This window comes from Salmo salar, chromosome 24 (genome assembly GCF_965601325.2).
Source record: "Salmo salar chromosome 24, fSalSal1, whole genome shotgun sequence".
NCBI lineage: Eukaryota > Metazoa > Chordata > Actinopteri > Salmoniformes > Salmonidae > Salmo > Salmo salar.
Window position 1 is genome coordinate 17,139,613 of NC_138314.1, and position 18,175 is coordinate 17,157,787.

Consider the following 18,175-nt stretch of genomic DNA (forward strand, 5'->3'; position numbering starts at 1 on the left):
ACTTTCTTTTTCCCAATGTTTTTATTATTTTGGTTCAGTTGTGTAAGTGTAAACATTCAGTTTTATGCTGTTATAACAGTTGATTTGTCTGTAACTAAATTAGACAACAGCAGTAAGAAAAACACTGGTTTGTTTTACAGTCAAGAGTAAAATGTTTAATATTGAAAAAAAGCAACACAAAGTGTAGCTCTCTCCCAATATCAGTAAAGAAACCACCAGGTCAAGGACAATGGTACACTTCTATATTCTCTTTCTGTTTTTGTTTTTCATCTCATCCTCCACAGCTCTCTGCTCTAAAGATTCTGATCCAGCTGAATCAACAGCACCGTTAATAAGCTACCGCCTTGTTGGCAGCTGCCTGTGTCCTATGACTCCTCTCTATGGTTATTTTTTATATATTTTTTCCTTTATTTAACTAGGAAAGTCAGTTAAGAACAAATTCTTATTTTCAATGACGGCCTAGGAACAGTGGGTTAACTGCCTTGTTCAGGGGCAGAACGCCAGAGTTTTACCTTGTCAGCTCGGGGATTCGATCTTGCAACCTTCCGGTTACTAGTCCAACGCTCTAACCACTAGGATACCTGCCGCCCCTAAATTCTGTAGGTCTCTTATGATGGTCCCTCCCTCTTTGTCTTCACTCTCTGACACCACTGTTCCATTAGCTAGCATCTCGCCCTCTGCTGTGACAAGTGTTTATTTTGTTTGGCTGATGGTCGTCGAGGCGTCCCTGTTCGCAAAGACCTCCTGAGGCTCTGATTGGTCATTGCTGGTGCTTGGCGTTCCGTTCACACCGCTGACCTTATCTGACCCTGGCTTCTCATTGGCTACCTCCACATCGTTGTCTGATTGGTTTCCCTCCGATTCTAAACCTCCATTTTGTGTCAGACTCTGACTCTCCTCTATACAGTCTCTGACTGGCTCAGTTTGCATTTCCTCTGTAGCCATCAGGTTTGCCTCTCCATCCTCTGTCCCTGTGTGCTGCTCAGTCTCTGGGGCAGCTCTATCTTCATCTCCATCTCTCTCACTGGATTCTACTACAGCTCCACTCTCTACTGCTTTATTCTCTGCTGCTGACCCCTCTACTGCTGAGCCCTCCTCCACTACTAAGCTCTTTACTGCTGAGCCCACATCTACGGACCACTCATTGACCTCCATTTGATGGCCGTCCGCTGTCTGTTTGTCGGCTGTGTTCTTCTCCGGATCTATTTCTTCTGGGAGCTCCTCACTGGTGGTCTCCTGGACTACCCTATCCTCCTCTTCCTCTCTTTCAGGGGTCTTCACTTCCTTTCCATTCACTGTTTCTGTGTGTGTGTTGTCTGGTTTGGCGTTAGCGGCCTCCTCTGCCTCTCTCTGTTCCATCAGCTTCTGTTTGAACTCCAGGAGCCTGTCACTAAGAGACCAGACCACGCTTAGATTCATGTCTGCTAATATCATTTTGGTAATATGAATACATATATATTAATACAATCCTTCTCTTGTGTGTTACCTGTGGCTTGGTGTCCTGATGCCTGTGACCAGGGCCAGCTGCTCCAGAGTGGTCTCAGCTGAGGGAGACAGAGACTGCCCCTGGGGAGAGAGGAGACAGGCAGAAGGCAATTTAATGGTCACCTACTCTGGACCTTTATTTAGTGCACAAAGAGAACAGAATATGGTTTTATTACCTCAGCTGTGAGCGGGTTCCCTCCTTGCCTCAGAGAGCGTTCCACACGCACTGCTTGCTGGGTAATGGAACGCAGGAACTCATAGCTGCAACGTCTCTGGGGGTGGTCCTCACCATACTGGTTACACACAAACACACACACACCTATGTGAGAATGCTGTTCATTGACTACAGCTCAGCGTTCAACACCATAGTGCCCACGAAGCTCATCACTAAGCTAAGGACCCTGGGACTAAACACCTCCCTCTGCAACTGGATCCTGTACTTCCTGACAGGCCGCCCCCAGGTGGTAAGGGTAGGTAACAACATGTCTGCCACGGTGATCCTCAACACTGGGGGTGTGTACTTAGTCCCCTCCTGTACTCCCTGTTCCCCCACGACTGTGTGGCCAAACACAACTCCAACACCATCATTAAGTTTGCTGACAACACAACAGTGGTAGGCCTGATCACCGACAACGATGAGACAGCCTATAGGGAGGAGGTCAGAGACCTGGCAGTGTGGTGCCAGGACAACAACCTCTCCCTCAATGTGAGCAAGACAAAGGAGCTGATCGTGAACTACAGGAAAAGGCGGGCCGAACAGGCCCCCATTAACATCAACGTGGCTGTAGTGGAGCGGGTCGAGAGTTAAGTTCCTTGGTGTCCACATCACCAACGAACTATCATGGTCCAAACACACCAAGACAGTCGTGAAGAGGGCATGACAAAACCTTTTCCCCCTCAGGAGAATGAAAAGATTTGGCATGGGTCCCCGGATCCTCAAAATGTTATACAGCTGCATCCTGACTGGTTGCATCAGGGCCTGGTATGGCAACTGCTCGGCATCTGACCGTAAGGCACTACAGCGGGTAGTGCGTACGAGCCAGTACATCACTAGGGCCAAGCTTTCTGCAATCCAGACCTATATAATAGGCGGTGTCAGAGGAAAGCCCATAAAATTGTCAGAGACTCCAGCCCCCCAAGTCATAGACTGTTTTCTCTGCTACCGCATGGCAAGCGGTACCGGGGCACCAAGTCTAGGACCAAAAGGCTCCTTAACAGCTTCTACCTCCAAGCCATAAGACTGCTGAACAACTAATCAAATGGCCACCGGACTATTACATTGACCCCCCCCATTTGTTTTGTACACTGCTGCCACTCGCTGTTTATTATCTATGCATAGTCACTTCACTTCTTCCTACATGTACAAATTACCTCTAACCTGTACCCCTGCACACTGACTCGGTACTGGTACCCCCTGAATATAGCCCCGTTATTGTTATGTTATTGTGTTACTTCTTATAATTTTTTACTTCAGTTTATTTGGCAAATATTTTCTTAACTCTTCTTGAACTGCACTGTTGGTTAAGCATTTCACGGTAAGGTCTACACTTGTTGTATTCGGCGCATGTGACAAAGTTTGATTTGATCACACACACACACACACACACACACACACACACACACACACACACACAGTATGCTAGGTACAGACCAGGCTGGTGAAGGCAGACAGAGCTTCTTTCTCGTGATTCATGGCAGAACGATAGTCTCCCATTCCACACATCCACTGGGACAACAGATGCTGACTGGAGAGATGGGGGAGATAGAGTGATTGAGTAGTGACTTGGTTAATTGATTGATTGGTTGGGAGAGTGAGGGAGGGAGGGATTTAAGCGATTGATACCTGAGAGCAGTGTGCACGTCGGTGGGGCCAAAGAAGGAAGTGTTGATTTTGAGTGCGCTCTGTAGGAACTGCCCTGCTTGTTCGCTCGGCAACACCAAACCTAGACAGCTCTGAGAGAGAGGGAGAGAGAGAGAGTTTAGTCTCCTCTAACAGGTCTTGGGGGTGTAACAGTGTAGGGGTAGGTTAGGGTATGGCAGACTCACTTCTAATATAACGTTGAAGGTTTGGAGTGTAGCAGACTTACGTCCAGTGTAGCGGTGTAGGGGTGGTCCTCGCCATGGACTGTGAGCATCAGGAGACGGGCTCTGAACAGACACCTCTGAGCTAGAGCAGACTCTCCTCCAGCAAACACATACACCGCCAACAGAGCCTACAGGACACACACCTCATTCACTTAGCTAAAGATGACTCGGATGACAAATAAATAAAGGCCAACTTGTTGTTTATTGATCCTTGGGGAGTTTTGATATCCCCAGTAGACGGTGGTGCTTTGAATGAGTAGCGGATGACAATGTGGTACTTACATATTGTTGGATAGTGTTGGGGTGGTCAAAGCCCAGGACTCTCTCACTGATGACCACAGCCTTGAGCTGAACACTGCGGGCCTGGTGGGTTGTGGGTGGGGGTAGAGAGGCACAGGGTAATAGTGAGTTACACAGCCGTACAATCCTGTGCTTTACATTTGAGGCCATAATCTGAGGTGTGTGTGTATATACCTCTGTGGGCTGGCCTTGTAAGTAAGCCACTCTGGCCATCAGGCTTAGACAGGAGCAGGCCTCCGCGTTCAGGTCGTCACACACGCGACCAAACAGATACGCTGCCTCCTTCAGACGCACATACGCCTGCTCCATCATGCCTGGGGGACGGGAAAACATACATATCACATCCGCTGGCGTCAACGACAGAAATACACACACCAACAAACTCTAACCCGGTGTGTTGAACCAAGCAGTGACCCGCCCACCTCACCTTTCTGAACGCTACTCTGAGCAGCTCGGAACGCTCGCGAGGCATCATGTGTCGTCATGGTGACATGCTTGACAACAGGAAAAATGTTGAGCACGTCGTCTGGACCAATGGGAGCCTTAGTTCGGTTGTCGAAGACGTACTCTCTCAGTCGCAGCTGAGGGACACACATAAAGATTGTGAGGTCTGTGTGAGAAGGTGTGTGTGTGTGTGTGTGTGTGTGTGTGTGTGTGTGTGTACCTGTAATCCAGTCTTCAAACAGAACTCTCTAAGCAGGGAGACCTTCTGCAGCCCATACGTCTCTACTAGGTGGTCAGCAGTGGAACTGCAACACAGAGACACATAAAACATCAGCTCACACTAACTACTGGTATTATTATACTATCATAATCATTAGGTGACAACGCAAGGAACTGTACAAGTAACAAGTGATGGACTAATTGATTGATTAATCGATTGATGACTAATTTATTAAATGTGCCAACCCTAGGCCGTGAGTGATGTCATAGGTCTCTGCTGCATCCTGGCCAATCAGGATCCAGAGCTCGGCTCCACTGAGCGCACTCCAGGCAGCGCTGTCTGAAGCTCCTCCCCCACGACCCCGCCTCCTGGACCTCTTCTTAGGCTCCTCCCCTGTGGGGGCGGTGCTGTAATGGGCAACCAATAGGCAGCAGAGGAAGTGACTGACAGCTGCAGAGAGACTTGACACCTCCACACCCTGTGGACAGAGGAGAGGAGGTTGCTATGGTTACAGACAGTAATGATGCTTTCCCTACACCCAGTCAAGGAACTGAGCCCAGACCAGTTAATAAGGACTGTGATAATGACACTGTAATGAAGACTGTTTCAGTACCTGCAGGAAGTTGTTGAAGATCCTTCTGGAAGAACGAACCACAATCTCTCCAACAGCCAGCCTCTGTAAGAGAGAAAAGTGAGGGTGAGTGACGTTTAGAAAATCCCTATCATCACAGCGCGTATAAAACATTTGTTAGGTGGGTGCTTATATTTGTCCTGTTTCCCACATGTATAAGTGGGTATTATACACATGCGTGAGTTAGAAACTCCCCCTGAGACTGGGGTCATAGTTAGCCAGGGTCTGCCATTATCAACAGCAACCCTGAGCAATTAGGGTTAAGTGGCTAAGGGTACATCAACAGATTTTTCACCTTGTCCATTCGGGGATTTGAACTAGCAACCTTTCGGTTACTGTCCCAACGCTCTCACCGCTAGGCTACCTGCCACTCATATATATATATATATATATAAAAAGCATCATTACTGTCTGGATGTCCTTTTGTGGTGGTCCATTCTTGATACACACAGGAAACTGTTGAGCGTGAAAAACCCAGCAGCGTTGCCGTTTTTGACACAAACCGGTGCACCTGGCACCTACTACCATCCCCCATTGAAAGACACTTAAACCTTTTGTCTTGGCCATTCACCCTCTAAATGGCACACATACACAATCCATGTCTCAATTATCTCAAGGCTTAAAATCCTTCTTTAACCTGTCTCCTCCCCTTCATCTACACTGATTGAAGTGGATTTAACAAGTGACATCAATAAGGGATCATAGCTTTCACCTGGATTGACCTGGCCAGTCTATGTCATGGAAAGAGCATGTTCCCAAAGTTTTGTACACTCAGCGTATATATATCCTGTTCTTCGAGTGCCTTTGAGTTGTGTGTGAGTGAGTTTCGAGTCTGACCATTATATGTCTAAGCCGCTCCTTGTGTTCTGATTGGCTGATGGTCTTGGTCAGCTGGCCGAGGTAGCGGAGATTGATGCCCTTCTGGTGTAGCGCCTGCTTCAGCGTAGCGCCATCTAGAGGCATCTCACTGCCCTGCAGGCATGCCTCCACCTGAGACACACAGACAGCTAGAGTAAGAGACAGGTCACGACAGGTTGATAAACTGAACTCCAGGAATGGAGAGCTCCACTCACGATGGCAGGTATCTGTTGTGTGATGATGGAGGCTGCAGCCTCTCTAAGTAGCCTCTCCTGCAGCCTCACGGCCTCATGGTCACTCTTGGGGAACGTCACGTCTGAACACACAGAGGGGTGAGACAGAGACAGGGTCAACTTTTACACTCTGGTATGTCACAGCAGTGGTTTTGTCTCAGCTGTATGGGGAAGGGGAGGGTGTGTGTTGTGTGTGTTCGTGCGGAGCAGATGGGATACCTGGGGAGAACACGCTGGGGTTGAAGCGCATCTCAAAGATGATGTCACTGACTGATCCCACATCTTTACAAGCACCTCTCACTGCATCTGTACCTCGATGGTCACCTGGGAACACATACACACACAAAATAACGTGTCAGCTCTGACATTACCTGTGGTCTTGAAATCTAGAGCAAAAAATAAAAACGGCCTTTTCTCACCTGCTTTTACACACTCCTCCACGCCTCCATTCTCTTCCATCCTTTCTTTGCAGCGGCGAGTGAACTGGGACTGTCTGGAACAGAGGGAGGGAACAATCTTAGAAACAACACAATACAAAACAAAACATTTAGAAATGTGACATCATACTGCAGAGTTACTGTAAACGTCAGACTGTCTCACATGCATACAGTACATAAGAAGTATTCCTACAGTATAGCTAACTAGAGGTGTACAGTACTGACTTGTCCTGGATGAAGGCCTGCAGCAGCTCTGGTCTTAGCCTGCAGAGGCCATGAGGGAACCTCCTGGGCAGACCTGAAGTGCTCTGGTACTGCTCTGGCCAGCCCTCCTCCCATGACCCCTCCTTCTTCTCCACTTCCTCCCTCTGCCTCCCTCCCTCAGGGCAGTAGTTGGCATCGGCCGGCAGGCTCCTGAAGAGGTCTAGCAGGTAGAACCTCCCATCAGCCCCCAGCAGCCCCTGGGCGTCAAGTGCGGTGAACAGAGGCACCTGGTGGCCGTTGGGCCCCACTACAGCGTGTCTCTGCAGGCTGAGGCCTTTAGCAGCCTGAGCCAGCAGCTCCAAGAGACAGCGTCGGTGGGGGGACTCCTGGGGCCCAGCGCCCACCCCGTACAGAATACCCCTGGGGGAGAGAGAGAGGGGGAGAGCGAGGAAGAGAGTGAGAGGGGGAGAGAGAGATAGGGAGAGGGTGAGAGAAGGTGGGAGAAGGTAGGAGAAGGTGAGGGTGGCATGCCACCGACAAAGACTAACTGCAGGTGCAAACACTGTCCTCATTAAACAAATCACTGGGGAGCATATAAAAGCTAATGTTTATGTTCTTATTGAGTTGTACCTCGTAGGAGCAGAGGGGCCCTGGTCCTGCTCTGGGCCCTCCAGGCCAGGGGCCAGGCCTTGGGCAGACAGACGGATCCCCCTGTAGTCCACGGTGGCGGTGGGCAGGGTGTGGAGGCCCTGGAGCGCCCCCTCCAGGTCACTGTAGGACTGTACACCCCTCAGCTCCAGCCTCTGGGCCACCCTGGGAGGGAGGGGTGTGTTGTTATACAGCAGCATGATGGGTTCAGCAGGATTTTTTGGGTTCAGCAGGATATTCACTATAAAAAAGACTGGTCATTCTCTAGCTACATACAATGAGATCCGCTGAAGACAAGCTGAACAAGATCTTACCTGCGTCCCCTCTCGCCCCCTAACGCCATCCCTGCTCCTCCCTGGCTTAGGAACAGCCCGCCCCACAGGAAGGCGGGGTCATCAGGACCTCCACTGATTGGCTCTACACAGCCATCAATAACAGTCTCCGCACCCTGGGCCACTGCCCACACAAACGAGCTGTTCACCTGAATGAGAGAGAATAATGTATTTTCTAGAAATGTCTAAATAGCCTTACAGTTCAAGCACAGCAGCATGACAGATCCTTTTTTGAGAGCAACAATAACAGCTTGTCAGCAGTGAATACTTCCTGGAGGACTCCTAGTGAGTATGACGTGTGTGTACCTGTAGTAGAGCTCTGTCTCTCTGTAGTCTCTCCTCCTGACTGCCCTGAGGCAGATCTCTGGCTGCCTGCAGCTCCTCGTTCCAGTCTGGAGCCTTCACATCACAAACACCAAATCAATCAGTCAATTGGTCAGACAGTCAGTCACTTGGTTGATTGGTTATTCATCCGTCCGTCCTTTGGCTTGGCTAAAACACTGAGAAGAGCTGTTAAACTGTGTGTGTGTGTGTGTGTGTGTGTGTGTGTGTGTGTGTGAGAGAGACAGACCTGTGCTCCAGAGTGTTGATCCAGTCCCAGCCTGCTGAGAGGATTTCTGTGGGAGTGGGAGGCTGATGGGGGACCCAGCCAGCTCAGTGTGCGGTAGGGAGTCAGCATCATTTCTACTGGGGGCAGTTGGGGCCTACAGGGAGACAGACACTACATTACACATAAGGAACATAGGGTCGGTCACTGTGTGCGTGCGTGTGTGTGTTTGCTTGTCTGTTACCTGGCTCTGAGAGTGGCGAGTGCCTGTTTGAAGGCAGGGCTGATGTGAGAGAGCAGGTCAATGAGGCAGTGACTGACTGGAGAGGACGAGGTTGGCCGAGGATCAAACACCTCTACTGTAGACCTAGAACACACACATTGCTGTTGTCATTGCTGTGATAATAACAATATGCAGCTGAGATATATTGACTGAAGTAATCTCGTATGGATAACATGTAGAGTGGGGTTCGAAATGATTGACACCCTTGATAAAGATTAGCAGTAATGACAGTATAAAATAAATAATTCACATATTGAATGGGAAATTATATTATTTTATACTCATACAAATGCTCAGAGAAAGAGCAACTGTACTAGTATAAAATTATATAATTTCCCTATATTTTTGCATAAAACATAGCGCAGTATTTGAATCATTTATTTTAAACAGTCATTATAGTTCATCTTTATCAAGGGTGTCAATCATTTCAGACCCCAACATATATGCCTGTTACTTCTGAGAACCTCACCTATTCAGGAAGAATCCTCGTGGACAGGATGTGATGTCACACTTGCGACTCTCTAGGGTCACCACAGTGATGTACAGGAAGTCCCCTTGCAGCTTTCTGTGCCCAGGGGGCGGGTTCCAACAGCTGAGTGACAGGTCTTGCAGAAAACTGGGAACCTTAGGAGAGAGGCACAGAGTCAGAGAGAGAAGAGTGTGTGTGTATGTATGTGTGTGTGTGTGTGTGTGTGTGCGTGTGCGTGTGTGCGTGTACCTCTGGCTGAGTGTTGTGAGGCAGCATGGCCATTAGTGGTCTCTCTGCGGCTCCAGGGAGGAGGTACTCAGGAGGAACTCCATCCTGATTGGCCGGGTCAGTCTTTGTGTTGCTGGACGAGCGTTTCAGGCTTTTCCCATTGGCTTGGACAGAAGAGTCTACAAAACATGCAGAAAGAGAGGAGAATGGGCAATATATTTGTTAGTGTTCTAAGCTGTACGAATAGAGGGGCTCTTTTTCATGGTCCTTCAAGCTGGATAGGAACAATTACCCTGGAAATATGATGAGTGTGTGATTCCTTACAGTGTGTGTGTGTTTGTGTGTGTTAACGTGTTTGTCATGTGTGTACCTGTAGAGTGTGTGTGTGTCAGTGAGTCCAGTAGGCTAGGTGATCGTCCTTCCATCAGAGCATCGTTTGGTCCAACAGCTCTCAGCAGCTCTAGCACACGAGCCAGATGAACCCTTGCAGACCTGGGAGAGTATGGCTCTGGAGAACAGAGGACAAAAGACAAGCCATATTCCAATGAGCACGATGGTTAATTGTTATAGTTCTACAGGCACTGACCTGTCCCGCTGACACATGCACGCGCACACACGCACACACGAAAACAAGAACTCACGAACGCATGAACACACGAACAAACGTACCTACACACACACACACACACTTCTCTCTCTCTTTCTCTCTCTCTCTCGACTCTCTACCTCACATACACACACAGGCATAGACCTGCCCTGCTGCTGGGTTTTCCCGTGGCTGTTTGGTATTCTGACAGAAAAGCAGTCTGGTTGGCAGAAAGGTTATCCCTGTGTCAAGCCTGCTGCTTTGATGTTCTCAACCCATCCAAGACTTTGATGTTAACTGAGTCAGCAGTGGTAGAGAGAGAATGAACAAAAAAATAAAATAATGCCTTTCGTGAACTAACACTCGCACTTGACCCTTTCCCCCCTTTACTAGCTCTGACTTTGCTGGTAGCTACAGTACTTTATTGAGGAAAATGTACTTACTATGACCTAGCTATCTGTAAGTTGCTCTAGATAAGAGTGTCTGCTAAATTACTCAACTTTAAATTCAAAAAGGCAGAGGAAGAGAAAGAAAGAAAGAAAGACAGAGAGGCTAAGTCTCAATTGGCACTCATATACAGTATATAGTAGGCCCTGGTCAAAAGTAGTGCACTACTAAGGGAATAGGGTGCCATTTGGGATGTAGCCATTGAGACAGTGGTATTGTATGTAGTTCTTCTCCTACCCTCCACCAGGCGGAGCGTGGCTCCTGGTCTGAGGTTCTTCAGGCTCTGCAGCTCTGTCAGGGGGTCAAGGGTCATTCCAGAGAGGGCCAATGAGAGGCTGGAGCGAGGAAACACCTCCTCTCTCCCCAACACCGCCATCACAGCCTCCTGAACCAGCCAGAAACCATGGACCTACGGAGATACACACAATTATTGTATTTTTTTTAAACATAAAGAATAAGGTTTTGAAGTGTCTGTCCTATATCTAGGAGATATAAGAAAGCTCAGAAAATATTTTAGTTTTTTGGACACATATTGAACCTCTTATTTTTGTTGACACAAAACTGCCTCCATTCTTCCATTCATTTGCATGGGTTACATTCAGACGGGTCCTGTGACACTTGTGGATGGGTCCTAAAGCAAAACGGAGAACACCATCGTGTTCGTGAGTCTCCCCTTTCCATAGTGGCGTTATATTAGTTTGTAGTCTCAACGGTTCAAAAGCATTATCAGAGAAACACCGCTGTAGCTCCAGTGCATTTTGTATTATTCTGTATGTGAATCTGAGACGCTCTATTTAGTTTGATATGTTACATTTGGTATGGTTACATAAGTCCCAAAGGTTGCGAGTTCAAATCTCATCAACGACAACTTTAGCATTTTAGCCCGTTAGCTACTTTTCAACTACTTACTACTTTTTAGCTACTTTGCAACTACTTAGCATGTTAGGTAACCTTAACCCTTTTAGCTAACCCTTCCCCTTCCCCTTTAATCTGACTCCTAAACTTAAGCCTAACCCCTTACCCCAACCCCTAGCCTAGCTAACATTAGCGAGCTAGCTAACATTAGCCACCTAGCTAGAATTCGTTTTTTAAATTCGGAACATATGATACGTTTTGCAAATTCGTAACATATTGTACATTTAGCAAATTCATACACATATTGTGCATTTTGAAAATTCTTAACATATAGTATGAATTCTAATTCGTAAATATATCATAGGAAATTGGTGATGGACATTCACATATTAATACATACCATACGAAATGCAACATATCCCACTAAATGAAGTGTCCCGGATTACATACAGAATAATACGAAATGCTCTGAGACCAGGTTAGTAGCTCGGCCACCTTCCACAGCAGATGTGGAAGGCCGACATTGGCGGATTTGATGGATTATCCATATATCTCCAGTTTAAATTGACGGATTTTGATGGGGATTATTTTATTATGCTACTTAGATAACAGACTTAAATTAATAAACACTTTCCCAGGCTTGGCCATACATGCACATAAATGCACTTGATTGGTCATTACACAATATATAGTGGTCCTTTAGAATAGTTAGTGGGTGAACTTGGCATTATTATACTTAACAAGTTTGCATTTCGCTACACCTGCAATAACATCTGCTAAATATGTATATGTGACCAATAAAATTTGATTTGATGCTTCCACATTTAGATTGGCTGTGGCCTAATGGTATGTAGTCACTAGTGTGATATGAATTAATGGTGTGCTAATTTTGGTCCCTTTCACCTCTTGTTCCACCCTCACTGCAGGTCTGTACCCGTTGTTGTACTATTGAATGTCCCACCCTACACTCCTGCATCCAGTTCCTTCAGATGTGCATAACCTGGAGGACAGGGGGCTCTGGGTTGTTTCTGGTCCAGGCCCAATGTGTGAGCATGTGTAGTGTGTGTGACTGTCAATGATTAATTTATATATACACTATATATTTTAAGCTATTTTGGAAGCAATAAAATGTCATTTATTAATGTCTACATTCGTTTTGCCACATGTATTCTATTACAGACACCTTAATAATCCATACTTTTTAATTATATTATGAGCGAAAACATTTTTTTTTAAATAAATGAATATATAAAAGCCTTTTCCTTAAAAGTACAATTTTTTTTGTTTACTAATGTTACTGTCTCCACTACAACAACAAAAATACTTAAATGCATTTAATACTGTAGAATTCCATTAATACAGCTGACCGGTGGCTTCAAAGCCTCTCAATGGCCAATACATATCATCACCAATCCAGGGTTTATATAAATCATTGGTTACTATGTGTTAGTGTCTCTCTTTGTTTTACCTGCAGCTCAAATGGTTCTACTCCCGCACCCTGGATCTTCACAAGGAATGATGGGTTTTCTTCCTCCTTCATACCAGCAGCTGTTTTCCCAATGGTCAGTGTGAGTGTATCTGATTAAGGGAGGGAATGAACATGCCAATCGGATCATTAAGAACAAACCCTAACCCCTGGACATGTTCAGGTGAATTATGGTCGCAGAAACGTTGTATGTCAGACTGTTGAGTTGCAGTGGGATTATTATTTTTTTCAAGATGACACAGTAGCCAGCTATAGTGCCGCTTTGAGAGAGAGTGTGTGTGAATGTGTAGTGTGCCAGAGAGAGAGAGAGGAGGAGGAAAAGAAGAGGTTCCCTACCTCGACACACAGACAAGAGCAGGACCCAGCATGTGTGAGGGGTGGGTCTGCGTTGGCAGTATTTGCCTACAAGCAGTGATGTCACCTCAGAGGTAAGGGACTGCCACACCCAACCCTGGCATGTGAATGCCTACACACACTCACCGACACAGTCACACAGAGACACACACACACATACACACCGACACTTACACTCACACACAATACAGTCCATGGCACACACAGACCTGATCAAGTACTGCAGCATGCACAGTGCGCTTACATAAAAGCTTTTAAGCTGTCAGTCCCCGAAATTGGGTACTAGAATGATATGTATATGTTAACCACCGTTTTATAAGTCAGATGACAGAAATCCAGACCTTCCTAGGACCATTAGGTGCAGCTTGTAGCCTGGTGGGTAGAAGCATTGGGCCAGTAACCGAAAGGTTGCTGGATCAAATCCCCAAGCTGACAAGGTAAAAATCTATCGTTCTGAGCAAGGCAGTTCCCCGGGTGCCGAAGACGTGGATGTCAATTAAGGAATCCCTCCGCACCTCTCTGATTCAGAGGGGTTGGGTTAAATGTGGATGACACATTTCAGTTGAATGCATTCAGTTATACAGATGACTAGGTATCCTCCATTCCCCATGTAAAGGTCCTCTGTTGAAAAAAATGGTATTTGCCTCCCTTTGGTGGTCGGCTGCATCATTACATCAATTTATATCACTTCACTGCGAAGTCAGGTCAAAGGGATGGTCCTTAGAAAAACATTTATCCTGCTCGACTGCTTCACGACGCAGACATGGCAAAGCAATGGCTGAATTTGTCTCGAGCAGGTGGATCTAAATACATAACTTTCATACCTCTACGATAAAGAATGTGACCTTAAACTTAAAATAAGTAAAGAAGTAATTTTGTGAGGAAGTCACAAATCGAGCCCTTTACAAAGCCCTTCTCCCCTTGTCTATAGGAGGGATGCACGTTGTTTAGTGGCCCAAATGTTGATTTAGACATACACACATTGAACAGATTTTGACTATCACCAATGTCATGATATGTTTGGTAAAGTAATAAAGAAGGTGAAATATTTTGGGTAGATGTTCCTCAAACAGATTATAACTATATATGGACATATTATAAAGTATGAAAAGGGTTATTCATTCTTTTTTGTTGTCATATCATCATATTTGTTTATGTTTTATTATACATTTATTGTGTATTAGATGACATAGGTTGAAAAGTGTTTTTTTCTCAGACATAAATAAACAACTCAAGAAATCTGTCATTCATTTGGCCATTTTTGCTGAGGAGATATTAGTCGCGCAATTTTACATCTAACTAAGATGTTTGATGCAGTATTTCTCAGTTACAAAATGTGCATGAAAACGAGTCGTCTCTCGTTGAATTACAACAAAGACTTTATTGAAGAATTCCTACTGTTGACCAATCATCTACAAAGGGGCGTAGACTTCAGCTACCGACTTCGGCTTGCCTCGAGAAAAATGTTGGGTGCCCGAACGTCCGAAAAAAACGAAACGAACAGAAAACGTCACAAAATGTTGTCATAAATATGCAAAAACTCTTACGAACTGTTTCGGTTGGGAAGCATGCAGACGCCAGTTAGGTTATCTTAGATCAATTCTGTATATTTTGGCTACGGCGTCTCAAAATTGACAACAGTACTATTGCGGCTTTTTTCTCGTTTTTCAAGGGAAGCCGCCAGTCGAACTGAAGAACTGACACTTTACTCCCCTCGACTCCAGCGGCCAAGAGCCACCAGACCTGGCACCAATAACATCTGCCCTCCTGTCTCACACACACACACACTAACATTCCTACTTGATGAAGGGTTACACTCCCATCACATTCCAGATTGAAATCTCACTAGAATATATTATTTTTGACCTTTTAGTGTCTAACCAAGTCTGACAATTATACAGCTCTGGTTGTACCTATATATTAGAGGTACAACAACGTCCAACATTATGGGTAACCTTTACAGTTGAGTTTCGAGATAATAATCTGTCAATCATCTGGTTTCCCCCAGTGATATGCCTACTCACAGGGGAGATAACAACCCCCCCCCCCCCCCCCCCACACACACACACACACAACTCACTACACAGGTATAGATTCATGAGAAAACACACAAACGCACACACACTATCACTCATTCTATACACACCACCCCTGTATTGGGTGATGGTAACACAGAGGCAGATGTGTGTGTATTTAGTTACTTGGGTCATTGCCATGAGAAATATGCTCACTACACAAGTATGGGAGGGGTGTGTGGTGTGTGTGTGTGTGTGTGTGTGTGTGTGTGTGTGTGTGTGTAAGCAAGGAAGAGGGAGAAAAGCCTCCCTTGGAATAAAGGCACAATAAACTGTAGCATGCAGAGAGAAGTGGTGTGGCGAAGAGGAACGACACAGAGCAGAGAGTATGTATTATGTACATTCCTAGGAGATGCAGGAATGTACATAATACTTAAAATTGTTTCCTTCAACAACATGGCTTAGTAATTGGCAGTGTTGAAAACTATACAACCAGAATTCGGTTCATTATTCTCTTTACATAGGATTTGTGTTCCCTACAGACATAGTCAGGCTTCCTGACTCTACTCTACCTGCCTTTAACAATGCCACACTGTTAGTGTTGCATTGGCAGACCAGACCATTTGGCAAGACAACAACAGTTTGACTGAATGAGAACCAGACTGGAACCAGGCTACAGCAGACCAGCAGTGCTACAATAGCCCCCTGTAGGGCAGTCTGGAACAGCAGAGAAAAAGAGAGACAGTATGGAAAAACAAGGAAGTGGGAGAAAGTGAAAGAGAGAAGAGTGTTGTGAAACAGACACCAGAGCTGGACTGAGCAGTTGTTCTTTCTCACCTGACGTTCCCTGATCTCCTCCTCCTCCTCTCTTCACTTTGTCCTTCATGTCCAATTTCCTTTTTTGCTGTTCCCTCACTCTCTTGTTTTTCTGTGCTGGCACGCGGTTGCTCTCTCAGACTTGCTGTTCCGACTCGCTTCTCTTGTCCGGTCAGAGTGAGATTGAGTATGTTTAGGAGTTTGTATGTGTGTATTTGTATATGCAGACTGTGTGTGGGAGCAAGTGAAAGAGTGTAGTGAGTTCCACCAAGCTAACTCTGCTTATCGTTTCCCCTCTGGAAGATAACCACACCCTCCTATTACTCAACTCTCCCCTTCCCCCTTTCTATAACTCTCTCTGTTTCTCCCTCAAAGCTGCTGTGCCTCGCCTAGGTGTTGAAAATGGGTGTGTCTGCTCAATCTTGCTCTCTTCACCCTTTTCACTCTCTCTCATTATCCTTCCCCCTCCCCCTCTACCCTCACTCCCCCTCTTTTTCTCTCTGCCCTGGAGGAAAGGTGTGATCATGCTATCCACACACACCCATCAAACTAATCCCACACACACACCCAGGGATGTGGGAAATGGGAGTCATCACACATACATTATGGTGACCCACACATTTACATAAGGAACAAGGAACACATGCTATGAAACTCTCACCTTTCACAGAACATGAACGTAAAGTTACAGATGTCTTGGTTCGGCTTGGGGATGGATCGGTGTGTAATGTGTGTAGGAATGGAGGAATGGTGTGTGTGTGTGTGTGTGTGTGCGTGCGTGTGCAGGGCTTCCCTTTGCAGGAATGCCAGTTTATCCTTTTACTGCAGTGGGATAAATCAGGGTCAAACAGAGTGTTTCTTGGTAGTATTAAACAAATCTACTTTGAAAGAAAAGTAGACACCTCACACACATGGTTATGAGCTTAAAAAAAAGAAGACACCTGTACCATTTCAGATATAGAGTTGAAATGTATTCCATTTTGAGTTTGCATCCCAATATTGCACTTTATATACATCAAAGAAGACTGAAACAAAAAAAACGTTCGTTCGAAATAGAAACATCAGATTTTCAGCTAGTTTTAAAAAATGAAAAGTTTATTAATTATGACATTATAAAAAATATGAATAACATTCCACCCTAGAGGCCACTAGAGGGAGATTTGTTTATTTGATTGCAGGCTACAGTGGTTGGTATTGGTACAGCTTCTTTCCAATTCCATCCTAGTGACAGTTTTATATCACACACAGAGCCTCACCTCCTTATCACAGTGCCTATGGCAGGGAGAGCAGTCAGAAATAGAATGGGGTTTGAGGAATGAAACCTGAGCACCCAAAGAGGTAGGATTAAGTGTCCTATAGCCCCTGATCTAAGGTCAGTTTTGTACCCTAATGATCAAGCTTAAAGTTATAACCTACAGTTCTAGGCCTAACTACAGGTAATAATATACACTGCTCAAAAAAATAAAGGGAACACTTAAACAACACAATGTAACTCCAAGTCAATCACACTTCTGTGAAATCAAACTGTCCACTTAGGAAGCAACACTAATTGACAATAAATTTCACATGCTGTTGTGCAAATGGAATAGACAACAGGTGGAAATTATAGGCAATTAGCAAGACACCCCCAATAAAGGAGTGGTTCTGCAGGTGGGGACCACAGACCACTTCTCAGTTCCTATGCTTCCTGGCTGATGTTTTGGTCACTTTTGAATGCTGGCGGTGCTTTCACTCTAGTGGTAGCATGAGACGGAGTCTACAACCCACACAAGTGGCTCAGGTAGTGCAGCTCATCCAGGATGGCACGTCAATGCGAGCTGTGGCAAGAAGGTTTGCTGTGTCTGTCAGCGTAGTGTCCAGAGCATGGAGGCGCTACCAGGAGACAGGCCATTACATCAGGAGACGTGGAGGAGGCCGTAGGAGGGCAACAACCCACCAGCAGGACCGCTACCTCCGCCTTTGTGCAAGGAGGAGCAGGAGAAGCACTGCCAGAGCCCTGCAAAATGACCTCCAGCAGGCCACAAATGTGCATGTGTCTGCTCAAACGGTCAGAAACAGACTCCATGAGGGTGGTATGAGGGCCCGACGTCCACAGGTGGGGGTTGTGCTTACAGCCCAACACCGTGCAGGACGTTTGGCATTTGCCAGAGAACACCAAGATTGGCAAATTCGCCACTGGCGCCCTGTGCTCTTCACAGATGAAAGCAGGTTC

General features: G+C 46.0%; 1 protein-coding gene across 1 annotated transcript; it reads right to left on the minus strand.

Annotated features, from left to right (window-relative positions):
- Positions 1–2: 2 nt before the first annotated feature.
- Positions 3–16,328, minus strand: si:ch211-166a6.5 (clustered mitochondria protein homolog). The gene is made up of 28 exons (XM_014170738.3): positions 15,985–16,328; positions 12,761–12,870; positions 10,675–10,846; positions 9,775–9,912; positions 9,426–9,583; positions 9,177–9,331; positions 8,669–8,791; positions 8,449–8,581; positions 8,184–8,276; positions 7,860–8,026; positions 7,528–7,710; positions 6,919–7,317; positions 6,676–6,749; positions 6,476–6,580; positions 6,239–6,339; positions 6,003–6,155; positions 5,148–5,210; positions 4,780–5,012; positions 4,535–4,619; positions 4,298–4,451; positions 4,045–4,184; positions 3,853–3,933; positions 3,573–3,698; positions 3,329–3,438; positions 3,137–3,230; positions 1,662–1,778; positions 1,487–1,566; positions 3–1,390 (listed from the first exon to the last, which is right to left on the minus strand). Exons 1-28 carry the CDS (start codon positions 16,031–16,033, stop codon positions 694–696), a joined length of 4,293 nt encoding a protein of 1,430 aa, XP_014026213.1. The 5' UTR covers positions 16,034–16,328; the 3' UTR covers positions 3–693.
- Between the last annotated feature and the right edge of the window lie 1,847 nt (positions 16,329–18,175).

Bases quoted from the DNA above. Each gene is read 5' to 3' on its own strand.
- si:ch211-166a6.5 (XM_014170738.3), bottom strand. From the start codon at position 16,033: ATGAAGGACAAAGTGAAGAGAGGAGGAGGAGGAGATCAGGGAACGTCA. The intron at 10,847-12,760 runs GTAAAACAAAGA...GTATCTCCGTAG, and splicing joins TAGAACCATTTGAGCTGCAG to GTCCATGGTTTCTGGCTGGT. The intron at 1,391-1,486 runs GTAACACACAAG...CTGGTCTCTTAG, and splicing joins ATCAGGACACCAAGCCACAG to TGACAGGCTCCTGGAGTTCA.